The sequence below is a fragment of the Corvus moneduloides genome, chromosome 21 (genome assembly GCF_009650955.1).
Source record: "Corvus moneduloides isolate bCorMon1 chromosome 21, bCorMon1.pri, whole genome shotgun sequence".
Taxonomy (NCBI): Eukaryota; Metazoa; Chordata; class Aves; order Passeriformes; family Corvidae; genus Corvus; species Corvus moneduloides.
Window position 1 is genome coordinate 5,995,127 of NC_045496.1, and position 18,527 is coordinate 6,013,653.

The following is an 18,527-nucleotide window of genomic DNA, read 5'->3' on the forward strand; positions in this document are numbered from 1 at the left end:
TGTGTGCACACGTACGTGTATTTTTTAAACCTAAACCCTCTGCTGAGTGGAGGGAGGGTTAAGGGGCTGCGGTTTTTCTACCAGCGCTGCCCCTGTGCAGCTCTGTGTTGTGGAGGAGAAACACAGCCCAGCTGTCACCGCCCTGGCTGTGTTCTGCCTGTGTACATGGGCCTTCTCTGGGGACAGGAGGGGAAAACAAATAGGCAACAGATGTGAGCCGCGTTGTTTAATGCTGTGCTGGGGGTGCCTGGCGCCGTGGGGGTGTGCTGGTTGGCAGGGGCTGCCCAAGCAGGAGGGGATGCTGAACAGCCACCCCTGATGCAGAACTGCATCTTCCCAGTGGTGACAGAAGCTGTCCTTAGCATCACCCGGACCTTCACCAAAAGGTCCCCCACAACAATCCCAGCGAGCTGCGAGGCAGCAGGTTGGCATCACAGAATCACAGAACTGGAGGGACCTCTGGAAATCACCCAGTCCAACCCCGCTGCCAAGGCAGGGCCACCTGTAGCAGGTGAAACAGGACCACATCCAGGTGGGTTTGGAATGTCTACAGAGGAGACTCCACACCCTCCTTGGACACCTGTTCCAGTGCTCTGCCATCCTCAGTGTAAAGAAGTCCCTCCTCATGTTGAGGTGGAACTTCTTGTGTTGTAGCAGCTTTGCTGCAGGGAAACCTCTGCTGGGAAACTCCCGCTGGGAAACCCGTCTGCAGCTCCTGCCTTTGCGCAGCCCAAGTGCTTTGAGCGAACAGGACCCTGTGTGTGGTTCTGAGCACGCGAAGGGGGTTCTGTGCGCAGCGAAGCCTGAACTTGGTGCAGAAATCAGTGTTTTAAAATAACACCGCCTGGCGCCAGCGCCCGGGTATCTTAAAATAACACCGCCGGGGGCACGGGCCGCGCTGCGTGCCGGGCCCCGGCACTGCGGGAGCTTCTTCGGGGAAGGAACAGGAGCAGGGAGGATGGGGCAGGAGGGATGCGGACGGCGGGCAGAGCCCGGGGCCGCCCCATCCTCCCCCGCCGCTGCCGGCGCAACACGGCGCGGCCGGAAGTCTCCTGCGGCACTTCCGGCGCGGCCGCGCGCGCCCGCCCCTCCCGCCCGCCGCCGCCAAGATGGCGGCGCCCGTGTCGCTGCAGGTGGAGTTCGGGTGAGCGCGGGCGGCGGCGGCGGCGGGGCCGGGGCCGGGCGGAGGGCAGGGCAGGGGAGGGCAGGGCCGAGCCGAGCCGAGATGGGCCGCGATGGGCCAGCCCCTCGCTGAGGCGGCCGCGGCATTGCGGCGGGGCGGCTGCTGCGTGCGGCCTGGGAGGCCACTACGGGCGCGTCTGGGCCCGGACGCCACCGCCGCCACGGGGCTGCGGGCCGGGGTAGCGGCAGCGGCCGCCGCCGGGGAACCGGGCAATCAGGCATCGGCGGGAGGGGCCGGACACCGCCGGAGGGTGTCCGCAGCGTGGGGCCGGGCCGTCCTGCCCGTCTGTCCCGGGGCCTCGCTCCCGTCTCTCTGTGAGCGTCCTGTGCCAGGCCTTTCCTTTTCTTTCACCTCTTTCAACTTTTTGAGTTGTTTGGTTTTTTTAATTTTAATTATTAAAATTATTTATGAAAACCTCCCCTTCGTTTCTCGGCTTTTTTTTCCTCAGCATTGTCTGTGTGTGTGTTAGTGTGTGTACACGTGCCTGCCCTCACTGTGCTTTGTGTTTGAGCCGTGTCAGGTCTGTAAAGCTGCCAGGTTCTCACTCTGTAGCATTTCAGTTTCCAGGCCTTTGCTGCTGTAGTATCAGCATTGCTCATGCTCTGGCCCTGGGATCTTAAAGCATTTGCAGTGGAAGCTGTGCATATTTGTGGAAATACTAGTGTTATTTCGTTAAAGCCTCCTTTTAGCAGAAGCTAAAAGGCTGCTATTTATTCGCTTTTTCCCACCCTTTTACAAACACAGAAATGCCATAACCCTTTAAATACCCTTCTCCTTAAGAATCCTTTCCTCTATCTTTCCCGCTTCCAGCTGCAGCAACTCTCCTAATTTTCCCAGAAGAGTGAGATGCATTTTTGCTTTCCTTGGAAATGCATAAATGAGCTCTCTATGTAGGAACCACAGCTGAGTTCCCCACAGCTCGCTCTTTACAGAAGGACCTTATCTTGCAATCTACATTTCCCGCTGTAACAAAGCGTGACCTTGTTTTCATTACATGAAAAAATGTTTTTCATATAGTTGTTATGACTTGTTCCTTCACATGAATCTCGGCTCATGTTAATAATCACTGCTTCAATTTTGAGATAACTATTTGTTGTGAGCTGGTGGAAGAACACCAACAGAGTGCTCTTTAGGAGAGTTGCTGCATATAAGTAATGCTGCCGAAGGCATAACAAGGGTTCTGTTGTGCTCTGCCATTGCAGAGCCAAGAAAACCTACTGTGGCATTTTTAGATACTGAATTTAAAGGAACTTAATATCGTCCGGAAATATCTTTGTTGATATTTAGGTGGGGATTGTTTGTTTTAAATATTTCTCTTTATTATGTTGGTTTCCAAGGGAGGAGAGGCACCAGTAAGTTCCCGGAAAGTAACTTCATAGGGAAATTTTTCTAAAGTAATCTGCATTTAAGTTGGAAGAACATTTTGCCACAATTATATGCCCTTGAAAAATGTGTTGGTCATTTTTCTACCTCAGTTTAATATTAAGTGAATTGAGTTTTTTAAGACTTCTCTGGTTGTTCGGACTTTGGCCAGTGTAGAATTCAGTCTAGAGTCAAAAGCTCACACTCTCTACTGCTGTGTCCTGTAACTTAAAGTAGCTTTTATGTTTATTATCCATGTCCCTACTCACTTGGTAAGAGTTTTATAATCTAAGACTGAGTTTGGCCTGTGGCCTCACAGCATCATGAAGAATGATTGATGTTGGTAAAGCTCAAGGTTTTCACAATTGTACTTTTTCCAGAACAGGAGTAGAGGTGAGGAGCTTGCTGAGGCTTCTAAGCTGTAGTTGCAAAAATTAATTACTCTTTTGAAGAGCCTAAAATTAGGTGCCTGGACCCAATTCAAATCCCATTCTTTTCCAGTGTGAGAACCATCTCCTTTACTTGCCACCCTCTGCATATCCTGCTCACGCCTGATCTCCTGTGCTTGCAGAGGCCGTCAGTTGTTATCTGAGGGCATTCCCTAATGTGTGTCAGAAGAGGGATGGACATCAGGTTGTTCAGTGGAGGAAGATTATGTATTTATTTATTTATATTTTAGTTTGTTGTGGGCTATGCCCTGCCTCTGCCCTGGAGAGAGGCCTGCTAAGGAGATTGCAGAACCTCCCAGCAGAACTCCCCTGGAAAGACAACCACCTTTCGGTTACTGTGAGAAGAAGACAGACCCGGAATCCTCTGGGACACCCTATGCAGAGCCTTTGTAACCCATTGGCTTTTACACTCTGACACCCACCCCCTGTATCCCTACAAGATCTATCCCCCTGCCCCTGTGAGACTGGAGAGAGCTCGTCCCTGGCCTCCCTTTCGCGGGGTACAGACTATGCCTCATACGGAACTGCTACACGGGTCTCTCATCTCTCTCCCTGGTCTGGCCTGGAGATTCCCTGCAGAGCAAGAGCTGAAATCATGAGCTGACAATCACTAAAGAGCTGACAGCCTCTGCACGGGCACTCCGGCTAGGGCTGAGGGAAGACACCGGCCCCGGGAAGACAGTTCCTCACGGGACCATCTCTCCGGACCAGTCACAGCTTCCCGGGTCTGAGCTACAAACCCCACATCATCTGCCTCACTTTGTCACCCTCATCACTTGCTTCTCCCAGTCAAGTCTCTCTCTGGGACACTTTGTAGTCAGTAGATCAAGAAAGAGTTGCCAGGACTCTTGGACTGCTGGTTCTGACTTGCTCTGTAACTTCATGTGAGTCATTTCTCCTCCACGTGGAAACTGGGGGAATATTTATTTCAGAAGAATGCTCAATTCTTGAGACTTCTGGCCAGCAGGTGTTAGGGATGAGCAACGCTGGACGTGGTGTGGTGGCTGTAGTTTTGTTTGGGTGGAAGCAGTGCTGATGGCTGGAGAGGGAAGGCAGCACTGCACAGCGGTTTGGGAGCACATGGAGACAGGAACCATCCCCCCGTTCCATTGGGATGATGCCTGGCACCATGGGGTTCTGGCCCACAGCAGAGCCTCCTCTCTGTGTTGGCGATAGGAGCTGGCAGCTTCCCCTGTGGACTTTTGGTTTGTGACAGGAAAAAAAAATACAAAGGGAATCCTGTGCTAAATATAGTCTGTGTCATTTGTTTTCTCTGTTGTGGCATCTATGTAAATCGCCTCTTTTGTGCTGCCTTCTTTTGACAGTAAAGCAAAATCTCAGTGGTTCATTGTTTTTATTTCAGAGGTGGTGCAGAACTCTTATTCGATGGTGTCAAAAAGCATCAGGTGACTTTGCCCTGTCAACCAGAGCCTTGTGAGTATCAAAACCTGTTGGATAACTTGACAGAGTAACAACAAATGAAACAAAGCTGGTTTGTACAGCACTTATAGTTGCCAACAAGGATCAAAGTATTTTAAAAGCTCTTTCAGACATGCCATGGATCAGGCAGCTTGGCAAACAGGGGTTAGTTCTCAAAGTCTGAGATCTTTCCTGTCCTCTAAGCACTTGTGAATCAAGTCCTTCCTTAAGACTTTTGCCTCCCTCCTGCTGGATAGACAACAGCCTCTGGATGTTTCCATTAAGTCTACGTTTGTCTTTCTTGGTACTTGAGACCACCAATAACCTCTTCTCTCCTCTGTTTTTTCCTGCCTGTTCTGAGGTTTCCAAGAGGCACATATATATGTGTGTGTGTGTGTGTTTAAGTAGGGTGTATAGATATGTGGGGGGATGTGTAGCAATGTAACATAAATGTTGTTTATCTATTCATTTGACTTTTCAAGTAAATATGATCATTTTAGTATGAACTCTGCAGTTGAAAACAGTAAACCTGGTGCTCAAATAGGATGCTGGATATCCTACCCATGGCCTTCCCTGCAGTTAAAAGTAGGACTTTAGTGTCCCAGGGATAAGCAGTCATAATTCCTGGTTTGCAATTTGGAATATCAATATTGAGCAGTGCTGCACTAATTCACTTACTTGTGTGCATACTTCAGTTGTAGTGTAATTTTGCCACAGATGTATTCTGAATTTTTCCAGCTAGATAGCACTGCTTTATGCTATTTGAGTGGGATTATAAACCAAAATAACACAAAATCATCAGGGAATGTTAACAACCAATATCTCATGAATGGCTGATATCATAATTGATGTGCTGGGAACCTCCAGGCCTGAAATCTTTTTGCTGTGCCTGGAAATAATTAGAGATTGGTAGAAGTGCTTTTGGTGCTTGGACATAAGTATGTATAATTCAAATATAATAGGAATACTGAAATATTGTGTTATCTTGTGGTTAAGGACAGGAACTAAAGCTCCAGAAACATGACCTGATGACAATTTGCTTTGTGAGTTTAGTCATGTTGCTTAACTTTCCCCTGTTGCTAGTGATACTTTCATGTATCTCAAGAGAATTCAGCATTAAATTCCATCACTGTTAAAGCACTTAAGATCCTTAAATGAAAGGTAGTAAAGAAATGCTAAAATACTCATTTAGTTGGTTTATAAACTTGGGGGCTAGAGCATAATTTTCTTCAGTGCTCTGCAAATGTAAAATACCCAGTAACACCCATGGTTTTGGTGGTGTTCAAACCATGATCAGATGCTCAAGAAAAAGGGGTTATTACAGGAGATGTCTATTTCTGCCAGGGGAGGGGAGGGTATTAGTACCAAAGAGGGATTCTTCCAGCCCGACGGTTGTCAGCGGTGCGGTTGTGTGTGGTCTGATCCATTCTCACTTGAAGCTGCTGGGAAGACTTCTGCAGCCTCAGTAAGATGTGTATTTATCCTAAGGGATAAATCTCTCCCTGAAGGTCTGTCTCAGCTTCAGGGTTCAAACTGATGATCTCCAGTGATTTGTTCCAGATTCAGCTAACACATTATTGCTCCCAGCTTTTCCTGCTGCCTTGTTTTCCAGGCGCTGCTATCCCTGTGACAAGAGAGGCAGAACTGACAGTGTACCCCCTTGTCAGCTCCCCTGGTTTGCTGCTGTCTTGTGGCTTGGGTGTCAGGGAGGTTTCATTTTGGGGCTGGTTGTGGATTGCAGCATCTGAGGAGCATAAACTGAGCTGTGAGGCAGCTGCTGTAGTGACATTTACACCCAGCACAGGGATGGGGCAGGCAGAGGTGGCCTGAATGTCTGACACTAAGGGATTGCTGGAAACACCCCTCATGATACTTCCAGAAGACAATTGTGTTCTAGGGGTGAGGAATCAATCGAATCATATCAGAAAATATGAATTTTCTTACAATTTTATGTTGTTCCTAATGCCATGTATTTCCTTTGTTCCCACTAAGAAATTTTAACTCCTATCTCTGGGTAAATAAAGATACACATAGCATGGTCCCTGCTGCCCTCATGCAACCAGAATTGCAATGATTAGAGAAATAAAACAGCTCAGTTCTACTTGGCACATCCTGTTGCTTACCTTACCCTGAATGTCCATCACTGAATTCTCCAGGGAAAGACCTGTAGTATGAATACTGCTCGAAGACCTACACTTCTAACCCCATTTTAAGTGATTTCATTAGCTGCCAAGTTTTATTTTCGGCCATTTTGGCCTCTCTTACCTACTCTTCCTTTTTTCTAGGTTATTTTTGTCTTTGTCCTCCTTTTTGCAGAACAGTTGCTTCTCTCTGGGTTATTTGGTCCACCTATATTGTAATTGTTTAGGCATTTTTATATATATCACAGAAGTGAAGGGAGATGGAAAATTATATGAAGAAATACCTACAAATATTTACATGAATAAAACAAACTGTGCTCCATAGTTGGCAGGGGCAATCAGTGTCCTCTAAATGATAATGTTGCTTGAGTAGACTCTTTGTGTGGTCATTTCTTTTTTCCTGATAACAGGCACTAGGTGGAAAGTAGGTGGGTTTTGGATCCAGTTAACTTTTTCAAGAAGATTTGATTCTCTGTCCTTTTCTGATGCCTGGAGATAGACTCCTGGAGGGATTGGGAAAGGCAGGAGCAAGGAAGCTGCAAATGGGACAAGAGCAAGCCACGAGAGGTACAGCCACGTGGCAGGACCTATTTTTATTATCCAAGGGGCATTTTGTATCCTGATGTCAGTTAAATAGCAGTTCTTTATTTCCAAAGTGGAGCTGTCTCAGCCTGCATTTTGGAGTTGCTGCCAAAGTGGGAACTTAGAAAGGTGTAGTGTATGTGCATAGGCAGCAGATTTACCTAATCCACACTGTGCAGGACTGTGTAATCTTGTGGAACTGTTGCAGAAAGAAGACCTCAAGTTAAACAAGAATCTTGTCCCAAATTTCTGGCTATTCTGATGATCTCACTGATAATGCTGTTAGAGGATCTAAAGGCATTATGCCCTGTTGGCTTCTTCGGCATAAAAACAGTGTGTGTGGGAGAAAGCAGCTGGGGGAATAACAATATTTGTCACATGGAGAGAGGATTAAATTGGCAGGGAAATCAACTTTATTTTCAAGCATCTAAGAGGCTATTAGAGACAATGGAGCATAAAAGAGAGAAACCCTAGATTAAAAACTGAAAATGTATTTGGCAGCGTCCTCCTGAAACAAGCCACAGTAATTTAACCAAGTGCTTCAGTAATCAAATAGATCATTGTGTGACTGCTCTGCAAGTGATGCTGGAGCTCCTTCCTCCATCTCGCTGGGACTCAACAGTGGTGGATTTGTCTTGGCCATGTGAGTTGCATGGATGCATGGAAGGGTAGGAAGTCACTGGCATTGTTTAACCCTTGTAGTCATTTTAGGTTTAGCTCAGCAGCATCATCTGATGAAGAGTGTTTACAAAACCCCTCTGCTGTGTTGTCTTCTGGATGTTGTACCCAGAGGTTGGGGTTGTGTGTAAAGTCTCTGGCACTTGTGCTGCAGGCTGCTCAGCTGCTGTCACAGACCTTTGAGTTCCAATTTCTTCTGTGGCTTCAGTGGTGGGACTTGTGTTTTTGAAGCAGCAGTGACCAGTTTCAGCAGTGCTCGCTGGGACCTTCTAGGCTAATCAAGAATTCACACTGTGTTTTGGCACTTTACAAGTCTGGAAGGTTAAATTTTTAATCAGTGTGTTTTGGTAATTGTTTGTGGTTTCCCTTTACCGAAACTCTAGGGAAAAAAAGCCCACTGCCAATCAGATTTTTTTAAAGAGGAAAAATTAAAATAATATGCCAAGTGCTGCTTATGTTGAATCCCTATGGAGAAGAGCATGGTGTGCTCCTCGAGAGCTTTGCTTTCCAGGGGCCTTGTTCTGCACAGCATAGAGGACTGCTGGGGACTTGGAAGCATTCATCTTCTCGGAAAAGAGCCTGGGGATCTCGAGAGATCAGACTGATGTTACAGGCAGGGTGGCTTACAAAATACAGCATGGCACTGTGTTCAGAGTTGACTGGGGTGCTGGACCAAAACAACCTGTAAAATCCAGAGTAGCACTTGGTGTTGGCTGTCGGTACCTAGCACTGGTACCTAGCACTAGTACCTAGTGCTATTGCTGGGTGGTACATCCTAGTTGAGTCATTAATATTCTGGCATGATTTTATTGCTCTGTTTATTATTCCTAACATTTTAAAACTTGCTCCAAAGAAAGAATAAAAATATATTTGCTAATATAGGGCCTTATAAGGAGAATGGTAAAAAACACCCCATAGATCTATGGAACTTCATGCAGTCAAATCTTTTTAATCACAGTGTGTGTTACTTGCAGCTCTCAAAGGACTTGGGTTATTCCCCTCTTCGTGCATCCCACTCGTGCATCTCTTTTAGGCAGGAAATTACAGACTTGGTGGCAAGGGAAGGGGCCTCAGTGGGTAATGCAGGGTGGGAGCTCAGGCTGGGCCAGCTTAGCCCTGGACCTGCTGCCAGCAGTCGGGGTGCGCAGTGTTTGCAGCATCAGAGCTGTTCTGATGCTGCAGCACTGCCAGCGTCGCGATTGAGTGGTTCCTGGTGTGGGGCTCAGCCCCAGGTCCCTGCCCCAGCGAGGCTGCGGCTCCCTTTAGAGGCAGCAGGGAAATAAACGCTTGTCCTCACAGGAGCAGTCCCATCACCCTCCTGGGAGGCCGTGGAGCAGAGTTACCGGATCAGCTCATCCCAACTCATTGTGGAAGGAGCTTCCCAGGCACTGGGAAACCAGCTCTTGTGTGTGTGACCAAATCCCTGGGATAACAAAGCCTGGCTGTTACACCCTCCTTCCCAGCTGCTGTATTGCAGTGCGGACACCTAGCAGGACACCCTGTGTCCCACCCCCCTCCGCTCCCTCTTTTCTCTTGGTGGGATTTGCTGTGCTGACAGCGCTGTTCAGAGGGTGGCAGCGGAGTAGGGCTGGGGAGGAGGATCCGGGCCCTTTAAACCGCTTAGCATGCGGTTCACACGGCTCCGGGCCAGCTGTTCCTTTCTCCTCCTGCCCTCACTCGCAGGAGTTGTTTGCTGAGCTCAGAGCTCCTGTGCAAAATTGCTTTTCAAAAGAGCCACTTTCTGCTTAATTAAACAATGAGCCCCGTCCCTCTGCACATCTGTAAAGCTCCCTCCGCAGCCCCTTTATCCCACAAACTGCTCCATTCTTACCTCCATTCACTTGTAAATCTTACCCCCCCTCCTCCTCCACCCTGATCATCTCACTGGCCCTTTCTTTTTCCCTTTCAAGTAAGACTGAGGGGCTTGGACTATCTGTGGGGGTGGCTGGGTTGGGTGGACAGGAATCGGTTTAATGGTGCTTGGCCCTGTATGAAAGTCTAATAATAGCAAAGCAGATCTGAGCCCAAAAGTGAGAGGCGATTTCTGTATTTAGAGGAATAAAATCATGGCAATTTCCTGAGCTGAGCTGAGACACTGACTCATCCAGCAGCCAGAGGGGACACAGCCACCAGCCAGGCTGGGAGGGGGCAAGGAGTTGACTTCAAGGCATTTTCTGATCCAGCTGGCAGTGCCAGGGAGAGCCCAGCCCAGGGAATTCCCTTGGCCAGGCTGGCTGCATGCAGAGCAGTGCCAGGCTGCCAGGGAATCCCTCCCCACTCTGGCAGGAGCAGCCACCTTCCTCTGTGGTCCAGGGTTGCACATCAGCTCTGTGTAGTCTCTTTAATAGCAATAAGGTTTTCCTTTTTAGCCCTCAGTGCCTGTGCACACACCCAAAACTCAGAAACCAGGAAAATAGGAGAGAAGGGAAATTTCAGTTTGCTGGGTTTTGGCAAAGCTTTACACTGATGATTAGTAATGCATTCTCTGAATTGTCTTGCTGAGAGCTTAAAAAAAAATTAACCAGTAACATCCAAGGTTAAACAGGATAAATGAATGGAAAAGTGATGAGGTGGGATATCTCCTTTATCATTGGGAAGGACAGATTATAGCCAGCATGATGCATTATCATCTAGCATAGATTGATAGGGAGGAATGAAGAAATGGGAGTTTAGTGCATTAGCAGAAGATTCCTGACTGCAAAAACTATTAGACCATGGCACAGTCTCCTTGGGGTTTGGTTGCAGGTCTACAGTGCTCAAGCCTCTTAAAATCAGAGCAGACAAGGCTCAGGATGGTCTTTTGTTGAGAATAATTCTGCACTGGCAGAGGATAAAATCAGAGGACCTGTTAAGGAGATGGTTTTTTTAATGTCTGCGATCCCCAGGCTGGTGCTTCACTGCTGGGGCAATAGTCTTTGAGGCTCTCTCAGCTCCTTCCTTTGACAATTTTGAACGAGAGGCAAGACTCTGGTCCAGCACTAGTGATCTGTGATCCTAATTAAAAGAGACAGTTTGGTGCACTGGCATTTATTGGGAGGCCTGAAGTGACAATAGTGTTGGGTGTTACAGGATTAGATGCCCTGACTTTGGAAATGAGTAGGGATTAGGTTTACCCTGAGAATCAGCTCAAAGCTGCTTTTTTTGTCATGGGAGCTGATGGATCTGGAGATTTGCTGCTGGCTAGCAGTGGGATTGGAGATCCCTTGAACTTGTATTCTCTGACCAGCAATCTGTGGGGAGTGGAAGATCCCAAGCAGCTCCTCTCCAGTTCATAAGCATTGTGATTAAAACCTCAGGGCTGAGAATTGCTGGGTGATAGCTGGGATCTGAGTCCTCACTGCTAGCAGGAAGGCTGTGAAAGATCTCTGTGATCCATTCCCATTTTGTGGACACAAGAAAATTAGGAAGAGCATTGCTCTTCTAGATGAGAAGCAAGAAAAAGACATCTTAAAGCAGTTAAAAATTACAGAAGCCAAGACCTTGGTGTTCGTTTGTAGCAGACAAGAACAGATGAGAGCAACAATTGCAATTCTCTTATGCCTGGCTGTAGTTACCCCCTAATTTCTTCCCTAGTACTTAAATCACTGCCCATTCCAGTGTGTGGCAGGATTGGCTTGTGCACTTGTCAGAGAAAATGGATTTTGCTCTTGCTGCAAAATTTGCCTGGCTGCTCACTCTGCATAGTACCAAATCCATTTGCCTGTGACTCCATTTATATCAGCTATTCCGGGTCTTCTTCTGCAGTTTATGGCACACCATGGTCTGCTTCAGAGAGTGATTTGCATATCAGATGGGAGGCTGGAGGAGTTGGAAGGATCCCTTAGGTCTGGTTTTGAACTCTTTTGGAGAGCAGGTTCCTGGAGGGTCCTTGGATCCTAAAGCAAAGAGTAGTCATGCACCTGGAAGAGCAGCAGGTATTGGGAGCTGGTTTGTCTGTTTTAAAAACAAGCTTCTGAAGCAGGGAAGGGGGCATACAAATTGTTTTTCCATATATTTCCATGCAGGCAGGGGGAATAATGGCAGAGGAGCGGCAGGGAAGGGGCTTTGTCATGGTTACAGGCCGGTGGCTGAGAATGTGGGTGGAGCAGCGCTCGTCCAGAGTTAGTGACCTCAGCAAATTGGAGCTCAGCCATGGTCAGTATGATAAATGATCTTATTCTGGGTCAAAGAAATGGTACCCCACAGGGAGGTGTCCGCAAGGCGGCCCAGGAAAGTGCCGTGTTCCTGCAGCACTGACCCCTTAGTGACCAGTGCCACATATATCTTATTTACTGCAGACCAGAAGGGAATTTTCCATGGTTCAGCCTTTATAGGGTTCCCCTATTTCCCTGAAATAATCTCTCAGTTCTGCAGAAAAGGCAAGAAAATGAGTGTAATTACACATTTTGAGTGCCCTTCGAGGCTTTGTGCAAGTTTGTATGTGGATTTTAAGGCAGGGGACACAGAGGTGTCTGGTCCTTGCATGTGTGCGTGAATCTATGAGCAACCTGTGCAGCTCCCTGGGAGCCAAGGGCTGTGTGTCCGTGTCAACTGGTATCAGGGTTACACAAAATCCTTCCATATTTCTGCACCTTTATCAGTTCACTGTGAGATCCTTCTAGTGCAACACCCAGCTTGGTGTTTCTTATTCGAGGCACCTGGTTTCTCTCTGCACACAGTGAGTGCCTTCTTTTCTGAGTTGTCACTGATGGATCTGTCAGGCCCAGGAAGTTTTATTGAGCTAGGAAAGATCTATGGATTTCAGCCCTGCTTTCGAGGGTGCAAATGAACCCAGGCAGTGCTAAAATGGAGTATTAGATGCATTTCTGTTGCAGGGGAAGCTCAGCAGATTCTTCATGAAGGAACAGTTGGGGCAATGCAGAAGGCCAGGCCTTGGAGGATTCGCAGGAAGACAGAGCAGGCCGTGCAGTTCTGCAGTTCTCTGCCACAACCAGGAGTGTTTGTGGTGCAGCTGGGCTGAACAGGAGCTGAGGCCATTGGGTTTTGCGTGCATTCACTGCAGTTCCTGCATCCCATCCTCTTGTGTGACAAGGCAATGACTTTGTGTCACTGCAAGCACACATCTCGTTTCCCTGAGCGCTGTGTTTCGCTGGGTGATTGGTTTTCTGCATATATTGTGGGCTTGAGCTCCCATCTGTGCACTTGAACTAAGCAGTTTTCTCAAACATTTGCCGGTTTTTCTTTTTTTTAATTAACTTTAGATTATTTTTTTCTGAGAATTTGGAGACTGTTGATGTACTGTTAGTACAGGCAGCAGAAGCTGTCTCTGTGTAGAAATAGGACAGGGATTTCCTACTATGTGCTTCAGTTCCTTCTTTGCAGTTTGAGAATATTTCCTCTTCCTTGGCTGCTTCAGTCTTGCTTCTCCTCTGATGCTGCCAATGGTGAGGACAGTTAATGAGAATTAAGAGTGCACTTTTTGATGTGATATTTGTTTGCTGTGAGTGAAATGGAGCAGGCTACCAAAACGATTTCAGTAAGACCATGCAGCAGTGATAAAAATATATCATTATTGGGGTGAGCTGGGCTCGAGTTGGTGATGCTGGAGCAAAATGCTGTATTGTCTCAGCTCTCACCTGAACCTCCCTCCAGAGCCAAAATGCACAGCGGGTTTTGCAGCCAAATGACAGCACCTGTAGTACAACTGTGCTCCTGCCAAATCAGATGCCTCTGTTCTGTGAGGGGGCCAGCTTCAAACCAACACGAGTGTGAAATCGCTGCATTGTAATGATGGTTTAACTTGTCAGCAGATGTGGTGCCTGACCAGGCTGAGATTTTTTTCCTTCTTTATATGTCATCTGTAGAGAACCTGCTATTTGCATAGCAAATCCTTGGCCCAGGGCACTGGAAACATGTTAGACCCATAGCATAGTATCAGAAAAAAAAAGTCTTGGGAACACTGCATGTGTCAGCTCTAAGAGATAAGCAGTTGTGCTATAATTTACCTCTTACTATTTCCATCATGAGAACACAGACTCCTGACCTGTTGATCAAGACTGCTGTTTGAGGCACTGAGCTGCAAGATGGCTTCTCCACAGACCACTTGCAATGGAAGTAATCTTGTTCCTTTTCGGTATATTACTTGTGGGAGATAGTTTTGGTGTGGCTATGGTCATCTGTCATCCTTTATAATTGATTTGTTCTAGTATTATTGGTGTATAGGACATAGAGAAATGAAGGTGGGTGAAAAAATTCAATGCTGATAAAGCAGATGAAAGTATTATGTCTTAAAGTTGGCTGTGGAGAAAGGATCTTAATTTTTGTACCTTTGGAGTGGGCAAGCTCCAGGCATGCACAGGGGTGTCTGGGTTTTTTTCCTACTGCTTGAATTCTTCAGTATGTATGTACGTGACTTCTGGGTAGGAGTAAATGAATGTAGGCTCAGGTGGGGCTGAAAATAACATTTATTATGGAAGGAGATGGGTCGAGGGAGTCTTCCAGCTCAGCCGCGAATAAATCAGTCCTCTCGCCCCTCCGTCCAGGCTGCTTCTAGGTGGCTGCCTTTTATCCAGCTGGTGCAGCGTGTTTCTGTTTAAATGGTGTCTCCTGAAAGGTCCCAGAGGAAAGGGCTGCTTATTCCATGCAAGGAGAATGGTATATGGCACAGCTCATTGTTGTGTGCCTGCTGCAAGTGCATAAATATGAAACAGCTCGCGGGTGATGCTGTGATGGGGCTGGTGTCCCCTTCACACCCCCCTCCCTCTCCTGAAGGCTGCTCTCCATCTTCCTTCCTTTACAGCTTTCATTTATTGGTGATGGAGAGCAGGAGCTGTTTGGGTGTGAGATTCTGAGGGCTTGACGTTGCAGCAGCATTTTTCAGGGGAAGGTGAATGTGGTTAACTCTCGTTTTCTGATGGCTGACCGACCTCTATGGTGCACATGTGTGTGTGTGTGTATGTATGTGTAAATACACACACCTTCTTAGTGGGGCTCCCTCTACCTGGTGCATGTTACTAGGAAGGAGGCAGAAAATGGTCTATTTTGTTCTTTTAACTACATATCATTACAAGGGGGCCATGGGTTGGCCCCGGGCAGGTGATCCGGCCCACCAGGCAGTTTTGAGGCACAAAGTAGCTCCTTTTGCCCAGATCAGAGTGATCCAGTGCTCGAAGGCAGCAATACCTGTTGTGCTCCAGGAAGCCCCATGGTGGCATTGGGGTGTTGGGATCAGAGTGCTGGTTTGGAGGCACCAGTGCTGTGGGAAAGCAGGGGGAACAGAGGGAATCTCAGAGCATCCCCCTCCCCCTTTCCCCAGGAGAAGAGGCCCCCATCTGCTGCAGATGGACATATCCCCATTGCCTAGTTGATGTGCACCTGCCTACACCAGGGCTGTTCATCCTGAGTGTGACAGAAGCAATGAGGGTGACGTTATTTGGAAGAACCCCATTTTGGCTCTGGGTAACATCCATGATCCCATAAAACCCTGTGGTAAGGCTTGGGCTGAGTCAAGCCATTACAAATGCATTTATTATTGCTGGTCATGAAGCAAACACATGGGGAGTTTACAATACACAGAGTGAATTTAGCTCAGAGAAGCATGTGTGGAAAGGTTCCTCATGACTATGGTGAGCTTACTTGACATAAGAAACCCATCCTGCCATCCCAGCTCCTCTTGGAGCGGGGCTCCAGCCCTCACTGTTGGATTTGTGCCTTCAGAAAGCTTCCTTGCTTCTTGAAAACAAACAAAACTCTTTGGGGGCTTTCAAAGAGCTGTATAAAGGAGCCCCGGGAGAATAACTGATTGTGGATTCGGAATGATGAAGTGGTTTGTGGAACAGTGAAACATAGAGGCAAATGCAGCAGAGCTCCACTTTGCAATTTGTCAGCTTCTCTAAACCCTGTAACGGATTGTTCCCCCCCTCTGTCTCTTCTCACCTCTCCAATAGGAAATTAACTGATGCTATCACTAAAGAAATTGTTTTTGCCTCACAAAGTAAAATTGATACTATAAAAACCCGCCAGCAGTGTCTCCTCCTCCTTTTACATGAAGACAAATCCTTCCTGTCACCTACTGAAATGGAAAGATAAAGGCTGAGCTTTAATAAAGAAGCTCTAAGCATAAAGTGTAGAAGGAGGGAGCAGGCACAGCATGGGGAGCACTCCACAGCTGCAGGTGTGATGCTGAGGGATGCTGTAAGTGTCCAAAATGCAACCTTGGGCCCCAGAGCTCCCAATGTCTCCAGGAGTTTGTGCTGGTTTTGGTGCAAAAGTGTCTGTCTTTACTCTGTTCAGGTTCTTAGGCTTGCTTGTTTGGACTTTTAAAATCTAATTAAACACACGGAGAATTAGACATAATTTGTTGGGTTACAAGATAATGCACAGGATATGGGATGTGTCAAAGAGACCCGAACATCGGGAATCCGCTGCCAGATTGGTGCTTCAGCAGGAGCTGCATTCATTCTTTGTGGGATGAGTTTTCTGTGGGAAAGCTCTTCTGCCAAACCATAGGGACAGGACTGTCTGTGGGTTTCTTCGCAGCTCTCCCCATCCATCCTGCATGTTATTCATCTGCTCTTTCATGGATAAACAATCACTTTGCTCTGGCATCACCTGGAGCCATCAGCTACTTTGTAAACCCTGTCCTTCCTTCTTCCAGGGGATATCAGAAACCTGCTTAAGTGGATCAAACACAATCTGTTGAAAGAGCGACCAGAATTATTTATGCAAGGGGAATCTGTGTAAGTACAACTGTTACAAATTCTCCATGTGTTTCTCTGTTGATCCCCACAGTTTGGGGGATTTTTCCACTGGTGGGGGGATTTCCTCTTGAGAAAGTCAGTGACCATGAAAACACAGAATTTGCTGAAGTGGTAATGGGAGGTATCTCACCCAGACCTTCCACTGTCCACAGAGAGCATCTTTTGCAGCCCTTACCCCAAATCTTTAAACCTTAAACATGAAGCAAGGCCATTTATACTTCATTATCACTTGGAACAGAGTAGCACCTGTATCCTCAATTCCAGGAGTTTTAGCAGGTCTGTCTGTTCCCTGCTGACATCACTGGGACTGAAGCAGTCATTCTGAGAAATGCCAACAAATACTTCTTCTGGGAAATGTATTTTTATTATCAAAATGGGGCCAGCCTCGTGGAGGGGGGGTTGGAAAAAAAAAAAAAAAAGAAGGCAAGAGAAATGGAGCAGAGTGAGCTGTGCAAGCCATCCCTGACTGCGGGGTGGTGCTGGGGGTGTTTAACATTCGTCACGGATCTTTGTGAGCTGAAGTGTGTGCCAGGTCCCCTGGTAACAGGAGAGACAATTGCAGGACACTGAAGATCAAAGAGGGGGAATCCCTTTGCTCAGAATCAGGAGCTTGGAGTGGATCCCAGGTGTTTAGTGCCTCTGGAAGGGGCACCGGAATGGCTTTCCCTGCCTTCACATTGAGCTCTCTGCACTTGACTGTCATGCGTGGGTTTTAATTACCTGGCTTTTCTGCATCATACGGAAATGCAGTCATCCTGGAGCATCCTCGGGAATGGTGCCTTTTCATTCAAATGAGCTTTGGGATTGCTCCTGTGTCCCCTTTATTTGATCTAGAAAGGGCACAGACTGTACCTGTTTCCACCTCCATGCTAGGATCCCTTTTTTGGCTTTATAGGCAGTCAGCTTGTGATGTGTGCTGTGACATTCCTTGTTCTTAACTATTTGTGGAGCTTTTTAGCAGTCCTGTATCCTAATTATTTCTCTCTATTCTGCAGGAGGCCAGGAATTTTGGTGCTCATCAACGAGGCAGACTGGGAACTAATGGTCTGTACTCCTTCCGTTTGACTTTCTTTGTTGAAAGTATTGTTCTCTGTGTTCTTTGGTTGCTCTCACAGAAGCTATTTCTGATTCTTGCCCCAAGTGAAGTGTCTCATACTTGAGGGGGAAGGGGCAGGCTGGAATCTATCTCCTGTACTGTAGCTGTTCAAAAGCCTGGAGCCTCCCTCTAACCTGCTGAGTCTCATCAGCCAGCCAGGGTCTGAAGAGAGATCACCCTTCTTCCCTGGTCTCTGGCACTGGGTTTTGCACCTCTGGCTGCTGGCAGGTACCCCCACATGTGGGGTGACAGCATGGGGGGCACCTGGGACCTTCAGGCCCCACACAGAACCACTTTCCCTGAAGTCAAGTGGTGCCTGGCAGGTAAAGGCCACAGGGAGATTTCAACTCAAGCAGGCACCTGGTAAATGTCTTCCTTTCTCAGCCCACTGTTGTGCTCAGACAACAAACAGCCCCTTGCCATTTCCCTGCCTCAGGCAACCACCTGTTCTGTCAAAACCCTGGTCCAGAAAGCGCTGTGGGGTATGAGCGTCAGCACCATGGCTGATCTCTCACCTTTGCTTCTGTTATGATGAAAACATTGGTCTGTCCCCTTCTTCTGCTCTCCCTAATACTCACCATCTTTTTATGAGCTGTTTTCTCTTTGTAGCTTGTATTTGGAAATGACATTTAAGCAATTTTTCATTTTTTTTCTTGGCCTGCAGGGTGAGCTGGATTATAAACTCCAGGACCAGGATAATGTGCTTTTCATCTCAACATTGCACGGCGGGTGAACTCCTGAAAAAACAAGAGGATGTAAATCCAAATCCCCAGGAAAAAAAAATCTAAACAAAAACCTTAACCCACCCAAACCTCTCTTGAACTGCCTGTGTCCAGTCTCTGCATCTTCCCGCTGCGTTCACTTGTTCTAGACATCCAAATAAAGCCCCGCCAGCCTGCGGCCTTCTGTCCACCATAA

The 18,527-nt window shown here is 47.4% G+C and overlaps 1 protein-coding gene and 1 long non-coding RNA gene across 2 annotated transcripts; one reads left to right on the forward strand and one right to left on the reverse strand.

Annotated features, from left to right (window-relative positions):
- The first annotated feature begins 1,049 nt into the window (after positions 1–1,049).
- URM1 (ubiquitin related modifier 1) lies at positions 1,050–18,527 on the forward strand. Its single transcript, XM_032130906.1, has 5 exons — positions 1,050–1,144; positions 4,358–4,428; positions 16,411–16,492; positions 17,509–17,557; positions 18,274–18,527. The coding sequence occupies exons 1-5, from the start codon at positions 1,110–1,112 to the stop codon at positions 18,340–18,342; spliced, it is 306 nt and encodes a 101-aa protein (XP_031986797.1). The 5' UTR covers positions 1,050–1,109; the 3' UTR covers positions 18,343–18,527.
- LOC116454376 lies at positions 16,856–18,279 on the reverse strand. The gene is made up of 2 exons (XR_004244078.1): positions 18,188–18,279; positions 16,856–17,343 (listed from the first exon to the last, which is right to left on the reverse strand). It is a non-coding gene; the product is annotated as an uncharacterized LOC116454376 (long non-coding RNA).

Coding starts and splice junctions, on each gene's coding strand:
- URM1 (XM_032130906.1), top strand. CDS start 1,110: ATGGCGGCGCCCGTGTCGCTGCAGGTGGAGTTCGG. Junction 4,429..16,410: donor GCCCTGTCAACCAGAGCCTT/GTGAGTATCAAA, acceptor TCCTTCTTCCAG/GGGATATCAGAAACCTGCTT. Junction 17,558..18,273: donor AGGCAGACTGGGAACTAATG/GTCTGTACTCCT, acceptor CTTGGCCTGCAG/GGTGAGCTGGATTATAAACT.